At 42.9% G+C, this 24,007-nt stretch overlaps 1 protein-coding gene across 5 annotated transcripts in view; it reads right to left on the bottom strand.

Annotated features, from left to right (window-relative positions):
- The window catches only part of ARNT2 (aryl hydrocarbon receptor nuclear translocator 2), a 143,855-nt gene that overhangs the window by 44,915 nt on the left and 74,933 nt on the right, over positions 1 to 24,007 (bottom strand). For all 5 annotated transcript variants that reach the window (XM_077263498.1, XM_077263499.1, XM_077263501.1 and 2 more), the window contains 3 exons: positions 11,335 to 11,437; positions 8,862 to 8,927; positions 8,663 to 8,748 (listed from right to left, as the gene is read on the bottom strand). In XM_077263498.1, the coding sequence (XP_077119613.1) occupies positions 8,663 to 8,748; positions 8,862 to 8,927; positions 11,335 to 11,437 (255 nt within the window). The remainder of the gene's footprint in view (positions 1 to 8,662; positions 8,749 to 8,861; positions 8,928 to 11,334; positions 11,438 to 24,007) is intronic.

Genomic DNA, 24,007 nt, shown 5'->3' with positions numbered 1-24,007 from the left:
ATTTTTGTTTCTCTCTGAGCTCTGCTATAGTGTAACAATATTGCAGCCCTGTCTGCCTGTGAGATGGAAGCTGGCAAGTACTAATGGTGCCCTGTGTAGACATCTCTGGGTGCCTCAGACACCAGGAGAATGGGGTCTCTTAACCCGAAACGTTTTTTATGTGGATTTAGAAGCAGAATCTATTTTGAAATCTCCGTAAAAACCCTCTGTGTGAACGCACTATTATTAAAGTGCTGATTTTTGGAGGTAAAAGTCCTGTAAGTAGAATTTGTACCTATGAGACATTTGTGGTAAATGCTTTCGATATGCCACAAATGTGAAATAAAGTAATTAGTGTGGCCCCTGGATTAGTTTAGTGGCCCTGACTATGACAATGTGGCCTTTGGGCCAAAAAAGGTTGTGTTCTTCTACAGAGTCTGTCTCCATACAAGAGGCAGTAAAAGCTGAAGGTTTGGGGTTCAGTGACCCTTCAAGAAATGCCATTTCAAAAATCCATTATAATGAATACAGCACTTTTCCAGAAATAAATGGTAAGTATTTATATAGCACATGAGAGTGATCCTTCTTTTGGAGGGATATAAAGGGACACGTCTTAAGGTCCATAAACATTTAACACAAGCATGGTTTGCAGGCCGTGGCTTTGTTGTGCACGCCAGATGTGATTGTAGTTACACTCTCCTTTTAGGGGACTTTCTTCATGCTACTGCTGAATAAATCCAAGACGCTTAAAGAACAGCCTAGAAAAGAAAGTCTTGGCAGGACAACCGCTGCTCGGAATCTGGGATTTAACACAACGGAAAATCTGCAGCTCTGGGCCTGGCGTGCGCGGTCGGCAAGCGTGCCAGACATGTATGGTTATTGTAGTACAAAGATGGACACAATATGAAGGGACATATTTAGACGTTGAATACCAGTTGCATGTGAGATAGATCTGGTTTCCCATAAAGGGTTCTCAGCTAAGTGTTGTTTGGCAGCATTAGACGTTTTCACTCGCAGTCAACATTAGCTTCACCATGCGGAATCTATCTGGCCAGAATACCTGGTCACAACCGGGGCAAATATCCGAGTCCGCCTCCTTGTAACAACACCTAGGGCTGGAAGGTAAGCTAATCACAGTACTTTTTCCAAACAATTCCTTTTATTTTCATATATGCCATTTTTAGAGAGCTCTAATATCATAACTTGGGTCCATTTTTGACAAATATAAAGCCATAGGGCTCGAACATGTGGCCATATTGTGTCTATATATTGTAAGGTGCTGCACTGGGGTTGGCACAGAGGTGCAGGAGGCCTCTCCTATAAACACACATGCCCCCAATTACACACAGAAGTATACTGTGCTGAACACCTTTAAATGCTGCCAGGAAAAAAATTGGGGACTTTACTGTCTGACCCCCCCAAAAAATACCGGTATGTCCAAGGGGACTCTGAATATACAGAAGTATTTCCCCCAAAAAGCATTGGGTCTAGGGGAAAAATCTCTGCATATTTGGAGTCCTGCAGAACCTGTCTGGCAAGGCTTCGGGGATAAGAGAGAGAGAGGAAAGAGAGAGAGGGAGAGAGAGATTTTCCCCTGCCTTGAAATCCTTCCGGGCATGCTCAGAGGGAAAAAACAGGATACGTCGCTGGATTCCTGTGAGTGGCGGTCAGTGACGGATCCTGCGCCCATAGGCTTCCATTATAGCTGACGAAGGACAGGATCTGTCGCTGACCGATTTTCCGAAGTCCAGAAAAAACGTTCCTCTGAACGTTTTCTCTCCACGATGGACCGCTATTTTCCAACGGATCCAGTGCACGACAGATGAAACGGATGCCCATCCGTCACAATCCGTCGCTAATACAAGTCTATGGGAAAAAACAGGATCCTGCATAAAAATTTGCAGGATCCTGATTTTTCAAACTCGACGGATTTCGACGTGAGACAAAAGACGGAAGTGTGAAAGAGGCCTACATGCAGGTTCCTCAGTCCTCTTCTACTGGGGCGTTGTTATACAACAATGTATAACATTAATGAAGCACTCCCAACTATTTTTTTTCTTCATCCTCTCTAGCTATCTGCAGTATGTAATGTAGTTTAGGTATATTAATATTCTTACCTATCGCCATCTCCTCCGGTTTCCAGCACCACTCTGGTCCGTTACTAAGTCACATGACTTAAATTCCGACTTCCCAGATCACACAGGGTTTGATGTGTCACTTACTCAATGGAAGTCTATGGATCTTTGTTAGGGTCCACACAGCCTACACTGAGGACGTAGCAGCACTCAGCCCAATGGTCCACGTGTGAGCCGGCTAAGAGGAGGAACACTCATGTGACTTAGAAGAGGACCAGAGCGGCGCTGGAAACTGGGGAAGATGACGATCAGTAAATATATAAACGCACTTACACTACAATACATGGATAGTTAAACATGATTAGGGGAAAAAAGTGTTGGGGGCTTCCTTTACATAAGTATAAAAAGAGTTAGTCATGTTCTTAAACCACAGATTGGTGCCACCATGGAAAGACCTGTTCAGTGTATAATCACTTCTATCAAAACCGCCTCCCCAACAGTGCCACACCAGCAACATAGGGCTGTGAGGCCTCACACTTCAAGAAGCACCGCTCTAAAACATTTCCAAACTAGACTGACCAATTTATGCATTGTAGCATAGGACTTATTAGACCCATACACTTCAATGGGAACTGAACTGCCGTACCCAATAGTCACACATGGTGTGTGGCGCTGTAGTGTTACAGATATGTTATTTGTGTCCTTCAGCTGATTGGTGGATGTAGCGGAAAGATCCTCAATACAGCAGTTCTTGACAACCCCTTTAAAGGGTATATAGTCTTTTATTATATAATAGAAGATGAATGCAGGAGAGCATGCCCGCAAAACACCTTATATGTGAATCTGGTCTAGGTGACGATATTTAGCACTACCATCGTATCCTATTCTATCCGTAAATGGGCAAACTGACAATATTATGTCTGCTCATCTATACAAAAAAAATAATCTGTAAAAAAACAAAAAAATATTAGTGGCCATTTGTGTAATATATGCTACAGGTAATGAGCTTGAATGGAAAAAATGCAGCACTAATTTACAGAATAAGAGCTCAATTAGTTAGTGACCTCTGTCCTTGACATTTAGGAATTCAATTTGCTTACATTTGCCTGAATTGTTTCCATCCTACAGTTTTTACATTTTTTCATGATAAAGTTGAGCTTGCCCCATTAGGGGGTCTTACTCTCGATGACCTCACATCAGTGGGATTGTTCCGATCTGAACACACAAACAATGTAACATAAGTGATCCTTTGCGTGTGCTGGAACGCTGAATTCCCACCTGCCATGCATTAGAAAAGGGGCTGCTGGCTGCAGGCTAAACATGGCTATACATAGGATTTCGGAGCAAAATCTCTTTTCCCACAGGACAAAACAGCACACGCCATAACCCAGGAATTTGCACAGGTTATAGGGGGGCAATGACAACTAGCAGGAAGAAAGAACCTGAAAACCTGTACCTGGGTGCCTGTACAGAGCTTAGCATCTGATGCTGCAGTGTGGTACTCTGTGGCTTTCCAGTGGATTAAAGGTACCGGAAACCATCTGCTCCTGGCCTCAGTTTCCAGCACGCTATAATATGACAGCATTATGCACACACAGCGGATTATCAGCCCATTCCCCATGTGAATGGGTGTCAGAAATCCACAATTAATGCACAGTACAATGACTGGTGGGTTTACAAAGCTTAAAAGCAGAAGCTGCGAAAAAATGTGTCTTTGCGTCTAATCAAATATTTTTTTCCTGAATTTGCTGCAGATTACACTTCTTGCAAAGGCAGAAATTGCAGCACAAATTATATGCAACACATTTGAGTTTTGTAGCAGATTTTAGCCCAGGTCCCCACTGAAGATATATCCTGTAACATATGCATTAAAGAGCATTATTTACCCGCACGACAACGAGACCATTCTACATGTGGAATGTCTACATGTCTTCTTTATTCAAGCAGGGCTTCCATTTTAATTTTATTATTATTCCCTTAGGAATAACACTAGAAAAAAAAAAAAGATTTGCTCACCCTCCGCCAGGACCCAATTCTGCCTCTCTGCCAGTTACTCTTTGTTCACTGGCTGCAGCAGTGATGTAATGACTACAGTGTATGTGAGCGCTGCAGTCAATCACGGGGCAGTGCTGATGTAGATGGCACAACCTGTAGCAAAGTCTGCATCCAAATCGACCCCATTTGATGCAGATTTTGCCTCGGCACAATCACAGCAGATTTTCAGTGGTGGAAACGCCATAGCAGAAATGTCCCAGGTGGTGGAAGTACCTTTGGGGGCTTCATACACTGAGAAGATTCATCAAGACTGACATTTTGTAGCCCAGTGTTGATCTAGGGTGCGCTGAAGTGAGATACGCTAAAGTCATTACTAAGTGCCTTACAATGAACCTACAGCATCCTTCAGCTGCCATGCATCAGAAATCTTCCTCAGGTATAGGCTAAGTATATTTCAGCTGTAATTTATGCCATTTTTGTTGCATAAATTATGAGAAATGTATTGCACGGTGCTTGGCTACACCCCCTCCCACTAGGCACGGCCCATTTATCAAAAAGTCATCACAGCTGGCATAAATACATCAGAAGTCATCACATTTTTGTGCAACATATTTTTGCCACTTGCAGGCTTTACAATCGTTTTTATTATTTTTTTGCCACAAAAAAGGCTGCAGCCAGATGTAAGTCAATAGGACACGATGACGCTTACTACAGAACAGTTTTATTTTGTGTTATTTTTTTGATTCTTTTGAACACTTTATGTGCTACATATTTATATAAACATGCCAAAATAAATGGTAAAAACAAAACTATACGTGAAGGAAGTTTTTATTCACACGTCAGTGATTGTTGCATCTATTAAATTCTATGGGGCTATTCACATGTCAGTGTTTTTTTGCGCGATTATGGTCCATGTCCTACTATGGTCTGTTTTGGGGGCAGAAAAGGTAATGGGTCAGTAAAAAGAAATGGACAGCACACTGGTGCCACCTGTATTCTGTCTGCTTTTCCCTGACTGGTTCCTGGGAGACGCTTAGGAAACCTCCATTTTTTTGCACATGAGAAACACGGCTGACACACAGTTGATAAAAGTGGTCACAGGAGCCAAAAACAGATCCAACGCACTGATGAAAAATGGCCTGATTTTTAAAGGCATCACTGATGTGTGAATAAGGCCTTACAGCTTGTTCACACAATATGCTTTTGCTTTGTTTTTTTCGTGTGTTTCTGCCATTAAAAACAAAACATTTTACTGTCCTAAGTGAATAACATTTATGAAATCTCACGCACACGCTGGTTATTTTCTCTTTGCAGATTTGAGACAGTTTTATATTGGCAGAATGTTACTTCTTTCAATGTTTTTCAAATGAATGGCGAAGAAGCTTAACAACAACACATGCAAAAATGCTTGTAGTTTATGCAACATTTTTCCTTCCAAGAGATGCATTTTTGGTGCTGAAATTTCTGCCACACTCCCTCAATTGTGTAGATAACCTTGGGCTATGTGCACACAAAGTTTTTCAAGCAGTTTCTGTGGTGGAAACGCTTCGGCCATGTGCACACGTTCAGTATTTTTCGCATTTTTTTTCGCGTTTTTTCGCTATAAAAACATGATAAAAATGCGAAAAAAACGCTAACATATGACTCCCATTATTTTCAGTGTATTTCGCAGTTTTTGTGCAAATGTAGCCTTTTTTTCCACGAAAAAAATCGCATTGCGGAAAAAAAAGCAACATGTTCATTAAAATGCGGAATTGCAGGGGATTCCGCACACCTAGGAGTGCATTGATCTGCTTACTTCCCGCACGGGGCTGTGCACACCATGCGGGAAGTAAGCAGATTATGTGCGGTTGGTACCCAGGGTGGAAGAGAGGAGACTCTCCTCCACGGACTGGGCACCATATAATTGGTCAAAAAAAAAGAATTAAAATAAAAAATAGTCCTATACTCACCTTCGATGTCTTCCCGCCTCTCCGCTGCATGCTGCCGCTTCGGTTTCTATAGCTGGTGTGCGGTGAAGGACCTGCGATGACGTCACGGTCTTGTGATTGGTCGAGACCCGTCATGTGACCGCTCACGTGACCGCGACGTCATGGAAGGTCCTGAACCACACCGGCATCTATAGGAACGGACGCCTGCAGGTGAGTATAACCATTTTTTTTATTTTTTTTATTATTTTTAAACATTCTATCTTTTACTATAGATGCTGCATAGGCTGCATCTATAGTAAAAAGATGGTCACACTTGTCAAACGCTATGTTTGACAAGTGTGACCAACCTGTCAGTCAGTTTTCCAAGCGATGCTACAGATCGCTTGGAAAACTTTAGCATTCTGCAAGCTAATTAAGCTTGCAGAATGCTAAAAAACCGCGAAAAAAACGGAAAAAAAAACGTAAAAAAAAAAAAATGCGGATTTCATGCAGAAAATTTCCGGTTTTCTTCAGGAAATTTCTGCAAGAAATCCGGACGTGTGCACATACCCTTCCAATCCTCCTTTAAATCTCAAACAAACCTCTTAGTTTCTGCTCTCAAAACTCAGCAAAAAGACTCCATGTGTACACAGCCCAAGTGTGATTTTGGTGAAACTGATCTCTAATGAACTGGTTCATGGGCAGTAGTCAGATTTCCTTGTCTTAAAATACAGGACCATGCGATTCTACTAGACACCAACAAACATTGTCTTGGAACAAGCTGCAGTGTGTTGCATTGAGCCATTATTCCTATATCAGAGCAGAGTAATGGGTGATAAACAATCCAGGAATAAAATACATTCCATATAATGTGCTGAAAATCCCTATGGTCCTGTAAGGTTTAAAATGAATGGTCATCCACAAGTCAGGTCCTTCTTCATTTCCAGACTCAGCTCCTAATACTTGACCCTGGTTAGACTGGAAAGCCGAGATGCCCGTACGACAGACTTTGGCAAACACATTCAGCAGCTTTCATTTCCTATGAGAATCTCAGCTGATGGATCATTTTTCAGCAATAAAAAAAAATCACATTTCTACTTGGAACAAATGAAAAACACCAAACTCTGATGTTAAACATTTATCTGACCTATAAAAAGAAAAAGCGTTCTAAATCTCAGCACATCTTATATGTATCACAGTGTCCAGTACGATCATCAGCTCACATTGTTTTCTCTGCTCTGGTTAATGCTAACAACCCTAGAGCCATGTTTTCTCTGGTTCACACAGTGCAGCTCAGATCTCATGTATCTGAACTCCTGACACTTCACCCGATCATTTTATAAAAGGCAATTACATTACTTACACCTGACAATCACATTTTATAATAAAGGGGTAATGCTTTACAATAATAACAAACATTTCTTACCTATTGAGGCCTCTGGCCATCTCTTTGGGCTCTTTATTTACAGGGTTATAGCGGTGAAATACTGTCTTTAACATGTTAACGCTGCAGCCAATCAGTTGGCTCAGCTGTAATGCAGAGGTAGATGGTGATTAGCTGCAGCAGTCATATGTTGTAGACCGGATTTCTCCACTGTGGCCATGCAAACAAAGACTAGCAGGGCACAGATGAGAGAATGAAGAACCCATCGGTCTGAGTGGCCCCAGGTTTGGCATTACATGGACGGACAGTCATTTTAAAAATAATACATTTACCCTGTAGCCCGGGCTCAGTGCGGCCTCCCTCAGCAAACAGCTGTTTGCCAGTGTAACATGAAGCGAGACCAAGGATGGGCTGCCGTTTGCCCACATTTTACAGGGTTGGTTTTCTGATGAGACAACTTAAGGTTTTCATATACTACCAATCTGAGACAGACCTAGAGCTCCGTCCACACCGCTCTAGATGATGGTAGAGCAGTATGAGAAAAAAGAATAGGGGAATTGAGGTAACAGATAAAGCAAAGCAAATGTATATTTCATTCAGAGTCTGTAAAAAGAAGGGTGACAACTCGTGTAAAGCACTGTAAGCTTTAGTGGCTGTCACCTAACATCTGTTATCCAAGGAGAAGTGGCAGTCATTGTGTATTCAGGTTTTGTGTTCTTCTAACTGATGATAAAGCTGCAACAATCTGCAGTGGTGGACATAGTCAGCATCGCCCGGCCTCTATTACTAGCAGACAACCTCATACTCGGAGGCCAATTTCATAGGAAGCCAACTCAGTGGGGGAGAAAACTGGAGCACAACGAGGAAACTTGTGCAAGAAGGGCAAAAAACAAAGAAAATCCTTCCAGATATTACCTTGGTTGGATGTGAACTTATGAACTCGATGCTACAAGACCGCCCTTAAACAAGCATCTAGATCTGGCTCAACCAACTGGCAGGCCCAAACTGGTCAGCAAGTGCCAACAAAAAGTCCAGCAGCGGAGAGAAGCCCGAGAGGCCACATTCGCTTCATCTAGATTAGTTGTATCGCTTACAGGACGGCGTAGTTGTTACAGGAATCCAACAATTACCCTGCCTGCAATGTGTGCACCTAGCCACATTGTAATCTGGGGCCTCTACATGGCAAAATTGGATATTCTGTACCATGGGCCAAATGTTAAATCAAGAGAAGGACACTTGAGTTTTGCCAGTTCAAGACATGTCTTCTAATGCCATCTTCGCCGACCACACGCCTTCTTTTTGGATGACATATTGCTTACCTGCTGGAGGCCAGGCCTTAATGTATCCGGTACAGTGAACTACAGAATACTGAGCCTCTCCTTCCTTCACTGGCCCAAGCCCATTCCTGAAAAAGACAGTAAACTGCTGTTGTGGCATATGGGAACTGTTCAGATAACACATATAGGAAGTGGAAGCCATGACGCCTTGTTCCTAAGAATGTAGCCATGCACGTCTTACCGGTATCTCTTTCGCATTGTGGTGATCCTGCTCAGAGATAGGTGATCCAGTGGGGCGTTACCGCACCTACAGCCAGACAATCACTCTGTTACTATACAGAAACACATCACTTAGCAATATCACAGGTTTATCTTATTGACAAAAACAATGCCATAATTATTTTTCTCCCTAAAAAGCCTAAAATGACTGGCTCTCACTCAGATGACACCAGCTGCAAGACTGCTGTTCCTTCACCAATGGCTGAAATCGCAGTAGGCTGAGACAAGATTCACAGTTTGGAGATTGGAGTAAGGGTACCGTCACACAGTGCAATTTTGATCGCTACGACGGCACGATCCGTGACGTCGCAGCGATCGTATGATTATCGCTCCAGCGTCGTAGACTGCGGTCACACGTTGCAATCACGGCGCTGGAGCGATGCCGAAGTCCCCGGGTAACCAGGGTAAACATCGGGTAACTAAGCGCAGGGCCGCGCTTAGTAACCCGATGTTTACCGTGGTTACCAGCGTAAAAGTAAAAAAAAACAAAAACGTACATGCTCACCATCTGATGTCCGTCCGGTCCCTTGCCGTCCGCTTCCTGCTCTGACAGATCCGGCCGTACAGTGAGAGCAGAGTGCAGCGGTGACGTCACCACTGTGATCTGCTCTCACTTTCCGGCCGGCAGACAGTCAGAGCGGGAAGCGGACGGCAAGGGACCGGACGGACATCAGATGGTGAGCATGTACGTTTTTGTTTTTTTTTACTTTTACGCTGGTAACCACGGTAAACATCGGGTTACTAAGCGCGGCCCTGCGCTTAGTTACCCGATGTTTACCCTGGTTACCAGCGAACGCATTGCTGGATCGCTGTCACACACAACGATCCAGCGATGTCAGCGGGTGATCAAGCGACGAAAGAAAGTTCCATACGATCTGCTACGACGTACGATTCTCAGCAGGATCCCTGATCGCTGCTGCGTGTCAGACACTGCGATATCGTAACGATATCGCTAGAACGTCACGAATCGTACCGTCGTAGCGATCAAAATTGCACTGTGTGACGGTACCCTAAGAAAAAAGTCAAGATAATCTTCCAAAGCGCCCACTAAGCCTGCCAGTACACAGTTATTTAGGATCCTTGTACTCTGTAACACCGGACTTCTCAATCTCTGTAGGATTGGATTTCTTAAGATCCAATGAAGGAAGGAATAGTGATAAAGGTGTAATAATAATCCTAAGTGGCAGAGCGAGCAAATACTTGTAAGATAACGAACTAGCTATAATGTATAATAGTACACATGGACAGGCGTTCATATAGACAAACTATGCCCTCCAGTAATCTTATTTTAATACCTTGGTGCGCTACGCATTTACTCATTAAATCAAATTGTTTGCTTTTCTTTCTAATCTATTTTTTTTTTACGAATTAGAAAATTGGATTGAACCTATATTAAAATCTATTTTTTAAGTGCATTTTTCTTCTATTTTCTGTAGATCATTAGTGGAGGCAGCTATAGATCTCGGACTACTGCTAGCCTAGAAGGAGCAGGTCAGAGATTTGCTCTACTGCATCCTCATGAATATAGACCACTGTCACCAAACAATATATTGGCTTCTAGAGGAGCGTGGTGTGGGCACGCTCTGTGACCTGTGCAGAGGTCACTACGCAGGAAGCAGGAGATGGTGGACTTCTGCCTCCAGCTTCTATTACCTTTCACTGTAATCCTGCTTGTGATGATCATGAGATGACTGCTGTGAAGTGAACTCTGCAGATCAGGACATATCAGCCTATGGCCAAACTCACACATCCGCATCAGTCAGATGCGCGGAGCAGCCACAGGTTTCCTGACCTGAACTCAGCAACCTCATAAGTATACATGAGGCTGTCAGGTTTGGGTCAGGAGACCCACGGCAGGTCCATGCATTGCTTTAGGTAATCAAACAAACAAAAAAGTTTAAAAATGTTTATTTCCATTATGTTTATCATAAAAACTTCATTACACACTGTGTATTTTTTCTGAGGCTAGCTTTCTTTGACTGCAATGTGTGATTCCAAAATAATTTATTGCGTAATATATTATTTCTTTCTGTGTCAATATCAGTGCTAAAAAATATCCTGCATTGTGACTGGCCACAGCTTCACAGACTACAGAAATGACAGCGGTCATCTAATGATTACAATGGCAGGGAACATGGATACATACAATAAAATGATACCACTCATAATAGTGACGGTCACAGCTTCCCTCCTCCTCTCCAAGCATAATAATCTGCCTACAAATTCCTATGGTCCACCTTACTGCCGTAAAACATATCTCTAAATACTATTGTAACTAAAACAGGCAGGATGGCTGTTCTCAAACTCATGCTGAAAAAAACATATAAGCAAATTAGAAGAAAAGCTCTGCCTTTAATTAAAGGAACTGGATATCATGTAATCTGCACTCCTAAATAAAGCACTCTGAAAAATCAGCATTCGTAAAGACACATTACCTCATTCGGCAAATGAACGAACGCCGTGATCCCATACACATTCTCATAGAGGACTGCTGGCCCTCTTTCTTCACTGTGCCAGTTTTCAAATCTAAAATCCGTCCTAAATACAGAAAAACAAAAAAAATTGAATTATATTTTTCCTTCTAACTTCCTTATTAAATTAAGGATTTCACCACGTTGACTTTCCAGATACTCATGTTTCTGTTAGTGAGTTGTTACTAGAAGATGGCCTCTTCACTAAAATGAAGAAGACTTATAAAGCTGCTCCCCAAAATGAATACAGTAAATGACCAGAAAGTATAACTCCCTCAGTAGTTCACAGGTTTTGTTTTTTTTTAGTTATATGAGTTTCTTCAATTCCCCGGCTGCAGGATGCTATTTTTAGGCGGAGGGGGGCAATATCAATGGCCCCTCACAAGCCTGAGAATACCAGTCCCCAGCTGTCTGCTTTAGCAAGGCTGGTTGTCAAAAATGATAGGTAACCCACGCTGTTTTATTAAATTATTTATTTAAATAATTAAAAATACGGCGTGGGCACCTCTCAATTCTTGATAACTAGCCTTGCAGCTGAGGGTTGCAGCCAGCAGCTGTCAGTTTTGCATAGATGGTTATAAAAAAAATACAGGGGAACCAATGCCGGTTCACTTATTTGTAGAGCAAGCGGCAGCTGATGAATACTCTCATCAGATGCCACCTTCTCTCGCTGTCCTTAGCGGAATACAACTCTCAACATTCTCCCTTGCTAGTGCTGATCGCAGCACGAGCAGGGAAGAATAATGAGAGCTGTCTTCAGCAGCCAGTGCCAGAGAACAGCTCGAACAGTACCGCTGCTTCCCAGGTGCCGGTACGTGTGGCACTGATGCGGTACACGAGCGGCACACAGTTGCCACAAGTATTACACACATGGACACTGATACTTCACATACGGTTTTTCTGGTACCGGAAATATCAGGACATGTGAAGGAGCCCTTAGACAGTGAATGCAGTGGAGGCTCAGCATGCAAACCTCCGCTCCATGCAAGATGAGGCTTTGTAGAGCCCCATTTCAGGACCCTTAACCCCATTCTTGGAAGTACTGTGGTTCCCAGCAGTTGGACCCTAGGGAGAGCAGATAACGTACAATTTTGGGAATGCTCCTTTAATCACAAGACACAAACAAAATTAATAAATAGTGAAATGTTCTGTGAGAAGCACCTTACACCCAAACAATAATTTCTCACGTCTCCTTCATGTAAGCTTACTTTTCAATATTAGTAACACTAGGTCTCTGGTTATTCTAATAAATCATTTCACATCTTTGTGTTCTTAGCATTTAGTATTGGTCCTCGCTCTGCCACACGGAAAATCTGCAGGTTGCATTGATCCAGTCTCCTATTATTACAACCATCATGACAGCATAAATGACACCACATTAGCTTGCCTAGATTAGGTGGTAAAGAAAATACTATTGCCTCAGGACGTCCTTTTTCCTTGGTTCTGTATTGTAAAGGGACAGACTGCAATTCAATTGTAAAAATACTTTAGTCTTCTAATACATTGGTATTATATATACAGATAACCCCAAAAAATGAACTGAAGTATAAATTAGTATGCATGCAAAATAGGAGTATGTTCACACTGGCCATAAAACACACAAAACCCAAGACAAAAACAAAATGAACATATACCCTGCTGAAAGTGAATAAGTAAAAGCAATAGTACATATAACTAACATAGGGTACTTAGCAACCACTGTTTTTTATCAAAAAAGCATAAAAGCCATCCCACCAGCGTCAAGGTGTACCACCAGCGGGATGGTCCTAACCTCTAGTATTAAAGAAAGGGAGGCCACATACTAATGTAGGGAGAGTCGATGCACTAGGAATGCATCTCCACGCCCACAATGTGCTTCCAGGCTAATTTGCATTGTGCTTCATATGTTCATCTCTCAGCACTGGAACACCACATTGCTACAAGACATTACAGTCCAATGATCTATACAGTCACACAGCTGGCTTCATTATTAAGACCATCCTGACCGCTTCTCTCTAAAACTATCCTCAAACAGCTTCATTTTCTCAAACTCTACAAATAAATCCTAGACCTTCTGGCCACTTACTGGAAGTCACAGTTACTTTACTGCTCAGGCTGTGAGCACACTGTCACAGATCTCAGACTTAATAAAGTGCACTTAAAGGGACTGAGCAGAGAATGACTGTTCTAAGTGCAGGCGCTCAGTGCATCAAAGCGTGGCCAAACATTTAAGTGCACTTTCCCACTTGTCGTGTTTCTCCAAAAATCGACAAGGTCTTATTATTATTTTTTGCTCCTCTCCAAAAGATGGGTTATGGCTTCTTTTCAGAAGAGGCCTTATTTTTTTTCCATGAACACAATCCACATATATTCAACAAAAAAAAATCAACATTTATTAAAATATAATCAAGTCATCACACACACTGCATATACACATGTAAATAGACACACACTGCACATACGCTACATGCCAGCCTGTCTCCTCTTCAATTCCTCTAGACTCCTGCAGTTAAAGGACCTTTGGTGACCTCATTGTCACATGACCGTGAAGTCACCAAAGCTCCTTAAGCAGTCTTAATCTCAGAATAGAAATGTTGGAGGCCCTAAAACTTGGGGGCCCTGAGAAATTGCCAAGTTTGTCCCCCTTAACCCTAACGCCAGTCTGTCTCCTCTTTACTTCCTCTAGACTCCTGCAGTTAAAAGGAATTTTGGTGGCATCATTAGAATAGAAATGCTGGGGGCCCCTAAAAGAGTGGGGGCCCTGGGCAATTGACCAGTTTTCACCCCATCCCTAAACTTCTGGCTGTACCTAAGGCTTATTTTTGGAGTAGGGCTTATATTTCAAGGATAGTTTAAAAATCCTGTAAAATTATGCTATCACTTATTTTCTTGGTAGGTCTTATTTGCAAGGAAACACAATCTCTATCCTCTTTGATTCACAGCTCAGGCTTCGCAGAGCCAGAGAAGGGCAGGGATATAGTGGGGAAAATACGTATTTGATACACTGACGATTTTGCAAGTTCTCCCACCTACAAAGAATGGAGAGGTCTGTAATTTTTATCGTAGGTACACTTCAACTGTGAGAGTCAGAATCTAAAAATAAAAAACAGAAAATCACATTGTATGATTATTACATAATTAATTTGCATGTTATTGCATGAAATAAGTATTTGATCACCTATCAACCAGCAAGAATTCTGGCTCTCACAGACCTGTTAGTTTTTCTTTAAGAAGCCCTCCTACTCTGCACTCTTTACCTGTATAAAAAACACCTGTCCACACACTCCAACCTCTCCACCATGGCCAAGATAAAAGAGCTGTCTAAGGACACCAGGGACAAAATTGTAGACCTGCACAAGGCTGGGATGGGCTATAGGACAATAGGCAAGCAGTTAGTGTGAAGGCAACAAGATCACTGTCAATCTTCCTCGGTCTCATGCTTCATGCAAGATCTCACTTCGTGGGGTAAGGATGATTCTGAGAAAAGTCAGAAATCAGTCCAGAACTACACGGGAGGACCTGGTCAATGACCTGAAGAGAGCTGGGACCACAGTCTCAAATATTACTATTAGCAACACACTACACTGTCATGGATTAAAATCCTGCAGGGCACACTAGGTCCCCCTGCTCACGCCAGCACATGTCCAGGCCCGTTGGAAGTTTGCCAGTGACTATCTGGATGACCCAGTGAAGGCATGGGAGAAGGTCATGTGGTCAGATGAGACCAAAATAGAACTTTTTAGGATCAACTCCACTTGCTGTGTTTGGAGGAAGATGAAGGATTAGTACTACCCCAAGAACACCATCCCAACAGTGAAGCATGGTGGGGAAACATCATATTTTGGGGGTGTTTTTCTGCAAAGGGACAGGATGACTGCACCATAATGAAGGGAGGAAGCATGGGGTCATGTATAGCGAGATTTGGGCCAACAACCTCCTTCCTTCAGTCAGAGTATTGAACAAGGGTCATGGATGGGTCTTTCAGCATGATAAACACACAGCTAGGGCAAATATGGAGTGGCTCCATAAGTTGCATTTCCAGGTCCTGTAGAGGCCTAGCCAGTCTACAGACCTGAACCCAATAGAAAATCTTTGAAGGGAACTGAAACTCAATGTTGCCCAATGACAGCCCCGAAACCTGAACGATCCGGAGATGATTTGCATGGAGGAGTCGGCCAAAATCCCTGCTGCAGTGTGTGCAAACTTTGTCAAGAACTACAGAAAACGTCTGACCTCTTTAATTGCAAACAAAAGGTTTCTCTACCAAATATTTTGTAATAGTACTGTTTTTCTATTGTATCAAATACTTATTTTATGCAATAAAATCAAAATTAATTATGTACAAATAATACAATGTGATTTTTTAGATTTTTTTTTTAAAGATTTTGTCTCTCTCATTTGAAGTATACCTACGATAAAAATTACCGACCTCTCAACCACTCAGATGGGAAAACTTGCAAAATCATCAGTGTATCAAATACTTATTTTCCCCACTGTAGATGGAAAACAAGTAGGTGGAAACATAATCTTAAATATTTGGCCACACTATGACACACCAAGCGCCTGTACTTGGTTTGAACAATCTTTCTGTGCTGACACAGTCCCTTCAAAGTGTGTACACATCGAGGCTCAGTGCAAAGCCCACATACCCTAGATTATCTTGAAGGAATGGAGTCTTCTCTTTTTTTCTCAGTTTCAGCAAAACACATCACATCCCTCAGGTTTATTACAATTGTAGCCTGAAATCTATAATTTTCATCTACAGTTTATCAGATTCTGAAGGTTTTGGTGCTATACAAAGATGGAAAACAAAGTATGGTCTCCCAAATGAAATGAACATGCACAGGCCGAGCCACGAGCATGGATGTATTTAAAGCACAACTCAAGTGGTTTTTTTATTGCACCGCTGGAGTGGTGCTTTAAACGCAAGTCCCGTGCCCCATCCTATACAGTGTTGTCATCTGTTTTTGCCACTGCTCCCGTCGGTCTCTGGCGGAAAGTGAAGTGCATTTCGTGGAGCTGCGAGAGGTCTCTTTTGAATGCAAGTCTATGAGAGCCGGGTTCTGGCTCTCATAGACTTGTATTGAGAGCTTGTGATGTAGCTCCTCACTTCCAACCAGTCAGAAGCTACTGTCACAACATGGTGCAGACAAATGGTGAAGACGCCGGAGGGTGAGTATATGACCGGGGGCAGGGGACTTACATTTAAAGCGTCACTCTGGAGCTGGAGAAAAAAATCCCTGCTGGAGTGGTGCTTTAAAGAGGAACCCAGTCAGATGATCCCTGCTGCTTGAACCAGAGGCAACATGAATCCGAGACCAGCATCTGTATAACAAATAGCTATGCTTTACTCTAAATTACTGCATTTTTTCAGAGAGGAACATCATTGAAAGGTTGATCTAGGACAAAGGGACTAGTCAAAGAGGCAGGTCCCTGTGCCTTCTCCCTGCCCTATGGGAGTCAGTCTAGCTGAGCGAGCAGGGAGGAGCTGACAGGGACCTGCCTCTTGGACTTGTCCTTAACTATGTTCTCCATAGTCATAGTGCTTCAGAGTAGAACACAGATCATTAGAATACAGGATCTGGTCTCTGAGTATCAATGTCTGGTTTGCACAGCATGAAGCAGGTGACAGGTTCCCTTTAAAGAGTTTGGCAGAAGAGCTCGTGGCCAGGCAAGCGTACGGTGGACAGCTATTGCATCTGTATGGTCAGTCAGAGGTCTGTAGTGAGGCCTGATAGAATAGTTGTAGCATGTTGACCTACAGAGAAGCTGATACGGTGTACTTATTTGGAGCAGTGCACTTTTGTTTGTAGTGTGATGCAGTGACCCCTGTAACAGGTAGGGGGCGCTGCATGGTCTCCCCGGTATGTGCACGGAGTCGTGTTGAGGCCGTGAGAATCGACCTGCAGTGATGTCAGGATCACGTGACCAGCCCAGGTGATCCATTACTGTGGGTGTGTTACAGGTACATAATGTGACCAGGGTGTGGGTCACATGGTTTTCTGTGTGGTTCCAGTGTTTTGGATCTGTTAGGTTCAAGTGCAAGGTCCTGGAGGCCTGTGTTGGAAGACCTGGGAGGAGGCTTCCTGGAAAGCACACGGCTTGGACCTGGTGGCCTGTGGTGTTGGACTAAGTCCTGAATAGCACCCAGTCAGGCCACATGCCTCTGTGGTGGACGGTCCCAGGTGGGATGGACGTCCTGAAGACCACAGTGTGATCATGGTCCTGGACAGTCTGTGTGAGAAGCTCCGGCGAGTGGAGTCTTCTTGGAGCACCTGAGAGACTGTGGACCTGGATGATCGGTGTTGGGGAAGCTACCGGCCTTCGTTGGCTCTGGACTGACTGATGTGTGCCGGCCAGGCAAGTTGGTGAACCCCGTAAGGCAGTTTCCCCAGGAGAGAGGACTGACAAGGAGTCAGCAGGTGGAGCAGGAGCTCCCATAAGGTACCTCCATAAGCTGTTGGTGCTTGTAACATGAACTGTGTGGTAACCCTCGGCAACTGGTCAGTGAGGACCAGCGTGTTTAGTTGCTGAAGTCTAAGGATATGAAACTTGATGTGATGTCCTGGTACAGTGTGTAAATGGACTGTTCATGATGTGGTTTATGAGGCATAATAAACCAAATAGACTGTTTTGTTTTAAAAACCCGTGCCCGTGTGCTGAATATCGCGGCCAAGCGAGTGTCCCCCAATACACTCAGTAGGAATAGTCTTACAGTAGTCATGAGCATAGTAGTTGAGGTATTAGAAATAAAGCTCCAAAGTGAAGGAATAAAGTTTCAACTGATCGGTGATGATAACTTAAGCATTATTCACGCCTACAAAGTATCCATGTTATCGTCCTCATTCTTGCACACAGGAGTCACACAACAGTCTACCAGCAAAGTGGTAAACTGCTCCACCCCCCCGACATGCAGGTAGTGCGCCCTCTTGTGGTGGCCATGTATATTTGGTCATGGAGCGAGCATACATGGCAAGCTTCTAAAAATAGGAATTACACCATCAAAAGATAATCTTCAAAAAAGCTGACTTTAAGGCCATGTGCACACGTTCAGGATTGTTAGCGTTTTTTCGCTATAAAAACGTGATAAAAACGCGAAAAAAAACGCTTACATAAGCCTCCTATTATTTACAGGGTATTCCGCATTTTTGGTGCAAATGTTGCGATTTTTTCCGCGAAAAAATCGCATAGCGGAAAAAAAAGCAACATGTTCATTAAAAATGCGGAATTGCAGGGATTCCGCACACCTAGGGGTCCATTGATCTGCTTACTTCCCGCACGGGGCTGTGCACACCATGCGGGAAGTAAGCAGATTATATGCGGTTGGTACCCAGGGTGGAGGAGAGGAGACTCTCCTCCACGCACTGGGCACCATATAAGTGGTCAAAAAATAAGAAATAAAATAATAAACAGTCCTATACTCACCCTCGATGTCTTGCCGCCTCCTCGCACGCTGCCGTTCGGTTTCTGTACCTGGTGTGCGCTGAAGGACCTCGCCGAATGACGTCACTGTCCTGTGATTGGTCGTGAGCGGTCATGTGACCGCTCACGTGACCGTGACGTCACGGGAGGTCCTGTGCGCACAGACCAGCTATACGGAACGGACGCCGGTGAGATGTCTGGGTGAGTATAAGCATTTTTTTATTTTTTTTATTATTTTTAAACATTCTATCTTTTACTATAGATGCTGCATAGGCAGCATCTATAGTAAAAAGTTGGTCACACTTGTCAAACGCTATGTTTGACAAGTGTGACCAACCTGTCAGTCAGTTTTCCAAGCGATGCTACAGATCGCAGGGAAAACTTTAGCATTCTGCAAGCTAATTACGCTTGCAGAATGCTAAAAAAACGCGAAAAAAACGGAAAAAAAACGCAAAAAAAAAAATGCGGATTTCTTGCAGAAAATTTCCGGTTTTCTTCAGGAATTTTCTGCAAGAAATCCGCAACGTGTGCACATACCCTAAGGGTATGTGCACACGTTGCGGATTTCTTGCAGAAAATTCCTGAAGAAAACCGGAAATTTTCTGCAAGAAATCCGCATTTTTTTTTTTGCGTTTTTTTTCCGTTTTTTTCGCGTTTTTTTAGCATTCTGCAAGCGTAATTAGCTTGCAGAATGCTAAAGTTTTCCCTGCGATCTGTAGCATCGCTTGGAAAACTGACTGACAGGTTGGTCACACTTGTCAAACATAGCGTTTGACAAGTGTGACCAACTTTTTACTATAGATGCTGCCTATGCAGCATCTATAGTAAAAGATAGAATGTTTAAAAATAATAACAAAAATAAAAAAATGCTTATACTCACCCAGACATCTCACCGGCGTCCGTTCCGTATAGCTGGTCTGTGCGCACAGGACCTCCCGTGACGTCACGGTCACGTGAGCGGTCACATGACCGCTCACGACCAATCACAGGACAGTGACGTCATTCGGCGAGGTCCTTCAGCGCACACCAGGTACAGAAACCGAACGGCAGCGTGCGAGGAGGCGGCAAGACATCGAGGGTGAGTATAGGACTGTTTATTATTTTATTTCTTATTTTTTGACCACTTATATGGTGCCCAGTGCGTGGAGGAGAGTCTCCTCTCCTCCACCCTGGGTACCAACCGCATATAATCTGCTTACTTCCCGCATGGTGTGCACAGCCCCGTGCGGGAAGTAAGCAGATCAATGGACCCCTAGGTGTGCGGAATCCCTGCAATTCCGCATTTTTAATGAACATGTTGCTTTTTTTTCCGCTATGCGATTTTTTCGCGGAAAAAATCGCAACATTTGCACCAAAAATGCGGAATACCCTGTAAATAATAGGAGGCTTATGTAAGCGTTTTTTTTCGCGTTTTTATCACGTTTTTATAGCGAAAAAACGCGAAAAAAACGCTAACAATCCTGAACGTGTGCACATGGCCTAAAACAAAAATAACTATCCTCAAGCATGTGACCGGCTTATTTTTCTGGATACAAGTCTGTGGTTTTGAAACTCGCAGAACATATATTATGTAGTTGTTTTTTACATATTTTCTACATGAATCGGTGGCCAAAAAATGTAAGAAGTCATCCTGTCCGGACAGAACAAGAAAAACATCTGTTCGTTGGGAAAGCACAGAAAAAAAGACCTATAAACATTAATAAAGAATTAACCCCTTCATGACCCAGCCTATTTTGACCTTAATGACCTGGCCATTTTTTGCAATTCTGACCAGTGTCCCTTTATGAGGTAATAACTCAGGAACGCTTCAACGGATCCTAGCGATTCTGAAATTGTTTTTTCGTGACATATTGGGCTTCATGTTAGTGGTAAATTTAGGTCGATAATTTCTGAGTTTATTTGTGAAAAAAATGGAAATTTGGCGAACATTTTTAAAATTTTGCAATTTTCACATTTTGAATTTTTATTCTGTTAAACCAGAGAGTTATGTGACACAAAATAGTTAATAAATAACATTTCCCACATGTCTACTTTACATCAGCACAATTTTGGAAACAAATTTTTTTTTTGCTAGGAAGTTATAAGGGTTAAAATTTGACCAGTGATTTTTCATTTTTACAACAAAATTTACAAAACCATTTGAAGTCAGTTTGAGGGTTCTATATGGCTGAAAATACCCAAAAGTGACACCATTCTAAAAATTACACCCCTCAAGGTGCTCAAAACCACATTCAAGAAGTTTATTAACCCTTCAGGTGTTTCACAGCAGCAGAAGCAACATGGAAGGAAAAAATTAACATTTAACTTTTTAGTCACAAAAATGATATTTTCACAACAATTTTTTTATTTTCCCAAGGGTAAAAGGAGAAACTGGACCACGAATGTTGTTGTCCAATTTGTCCTGAGTACGCTGATACCTTATATGTGGGGGTAAACCACTGTTTGGGCGCACGGCAGGGCTCGGAAGGGAAGGAGCGCCATTTGACTTTTTGAATGAAAAATTGGCTCCAATCTTTAGCGGACACCATGTCGCGTTTGGAGAGCCCCCCGTGTGCCTAAACATTGGAGCTCCCCCACAAGTGACCCCATTTTGGAAACTAGACCCCCCAAGGAACTTATCTAGAAGCATAGTGAGCACTTTAAACCCCAAGGTGCTTCACAAATTAATCCGTAAAAATGAAAAAGTACTTTTTTTTTGCAAAAAAATTATTTTAGCCTCAATTTTTTCATTTTCACATGGGCAACAGGATAAAATGGATCCTAAAATTTGTTGGACAATTTCTCCTGAGTACACCGATACTTCAAATGTTGGGGTAAACCACTGTTTGGGCACATGGTAAGGCTCGGAAGGGAAGGAGCGCCATTTGACTTTTTGAATGAAAAATTATCTCCATCGCTAGCGGACACCATGTCAGGTTTGGAGAGCCCCAGTGTGCCTAAACATTGGAGCTCCCCCACAAGTGACCCCATTTTGGAAACTAGACCCCCCCAAGGAACTTATCTAGATGCATAGTGAGCACTTTAAACCCTCAGGTGCTTCACAAATTGATCCGTAAAAATGAAAAAGTACTTTTTTTTCACACGATTTCTTTTAGCCTCAATTTTTTCATTTTCACATGGGCAACAGTATAAAAAGGATACTAAAATTTGTTGGGCAATTTCTCCTGAGTACGCCGATACCTCATATGTGGGGGTAAACCACTGTTTGGGTGCACGGCAAGGCTCGGAAGGGAAGGTGCGCCATTTGACTTTTTGAATGGAAAATTAGCTCCAATCGTTAGCGGACACCATGTCGCGTTTGGAGAGCCCCTGTGTGCCTAAACATTGGAGCTCCCCTACAAGTGACCCCATTTTGGAAACTAGACCCCCCAAGGAACTTATCTAGATGCATAGTGAGCACTTAAAACCCCCAGGTGCTTCACAGAAGTTTATAACGCAGAGCCATGAAAATAAAAAATTATTTTTCTTTCCTCAAAAATGATTTTTAGCCCGGAATTTTTTATTTTCCCAAGGGTAATAGGAGAAATTGGACCCCAAATGTTGTTGTCCAATTTGTCCTGAGTACGAAGATACCCCATTTGTGGGGGTGAACCACTGTTTGGGCACACGGCAGGGCTCGGAAGGGAAGGCATGCCATTTGGCTTTTTGAATGGAAAATTAGCTTCAATCATTAGCGGACACCATGTCGCGTTTGGAGAGCCCCTGTGTGCCTAAACATTGGAGCTCCCGCACAAGTGACCCCATTTTGGAAACTAGACCTCCCAAGGAACTAATCTAGATGTGTGGTGAGCACTTTGAACCCCCAAGTGCTTCACAGAAGTTTATAACGCAGAGCCATGAAAATAAAAAATAATTTTTCTTTTCTCAAAAATGATTTTTTAGCCCACAATTTTTTATTTTCCCAAGGGTAACAGGAGAAATTGGACCACAAAAGTTGTTGTGCAGTTTCTTCTGAGTACGCTGATACCCCATATTTGGGGGTAAACCACTGTTTTGGCACACGTCGGGGTTCGGAAGGGAAGTAGTTACGTTTTGAAATGCAGACTTTAATGGAATGCTCTGCGGGCGTCACGTTGCGTTTGCAGAGCCCCTGATGTGCCTAAACAGTAGGAACTCCCCACAAGTGACCCCACTTTGGAAACTAGACCCCCATGGGAACTTATCTAGATGTGTGGTGAGCACTTTGAACCCCCAAGTGCTTCACAGATGTTTATAACGCAGAGCCGTGAAAATAATAAATGTGTTTTCTTTCCTCAAAAATATTTTTTTAGCCCACAATTTTTTATTTTCCCAAGGGTAACAGGAAAAATTTGACCCCAAAAGTTGTGGTCCAGTTTCTCCTGAGTACGCTGATACCCCATATGTGGGGGTAAACCACTGTTTGGGCACATGCCGGGGCTCGGAAGGGAAGTAGTGATGATTTGGAATGCAGACTTTGATGGAATGGTCTGCGGGCATCATGTTACGTTTGCAGAGCCCCTGATGTGCCTAAACAGTAGAAACCCCCCACAAGTGACCCCATTTTGGAAACTAGACCCCCCAAGGAACTTATCTAGATGTGTGGTGAGCACGTTCAACCCCCAAGTGCTTCACAGAAGTTTACAACGCAGAGCCGTGAAAATAAAAAATCATTTTTCTTTCCTCAAAAAAGATGTTTTAGCAAGCAATTTTTTATTTTCACAAATGTAACAGGAGAAATTGGACCCCAATATTTGTTGCCCAGTTTGTTGTGAGTACGCTGGTACCCCATATGTGGGGGTAAACCACTGTTTGGGTGCACGTCAGGGTTCGGAAGGGAAGTAGTGACATTTGAAATGCAGACTTTGATGGAATGGTCTGCGGGCGTCACGTTGCATTTGCAGAGGCCCTGATGTGCCTAAACAGTAGAAACACCCCACATGTGACCCCATTTTGGAAACTAGACCCCAAAAGGATCTTATCTAGATGTGTGGTGAGCACTTTCAACCCCCAAGTGCTTCACATAAGTTTATAACGCAGAGCCGTTAAAATAAAAAATAATTGTTCTTTCCTCAAAAATTATGTTTTAGCAAGTAATTTTTTATTTTCGCAAGGGTAACAGGAGAAATTGGACCCCAATAGTTGTTGCCCAGTTTGTCCTGAGTACGCTGGTATCCCATATGTGGGGGTAAACCACTGTTTGGGTGCACGTCGGGGCTTGGAAGGGAGGGAGCACCATTTGACTTTTTGAACGCAAGATTGGCTGGAATCAATGGTG

The sequence above is a fragment of the Ranitomeya variabilis genome, chromosome 5 (genome assembly GCF_051348905.1).
Source record: "Ranitomeya variabilis isolate aRanVar5 chromosome 5, aRanVar5.hap1, whole genome shotgun sequence".
NCBI lineage: Eukaryota > Metazoa > Chordata > Amphibia > Anura > Dendrobatidae > Ranitomeya > Ranitomeya variabilis.
Note: the sequence above shows the minus strand (reverse complement) of the source record. Positions and strands in the feature narration are given on the sequence as shown.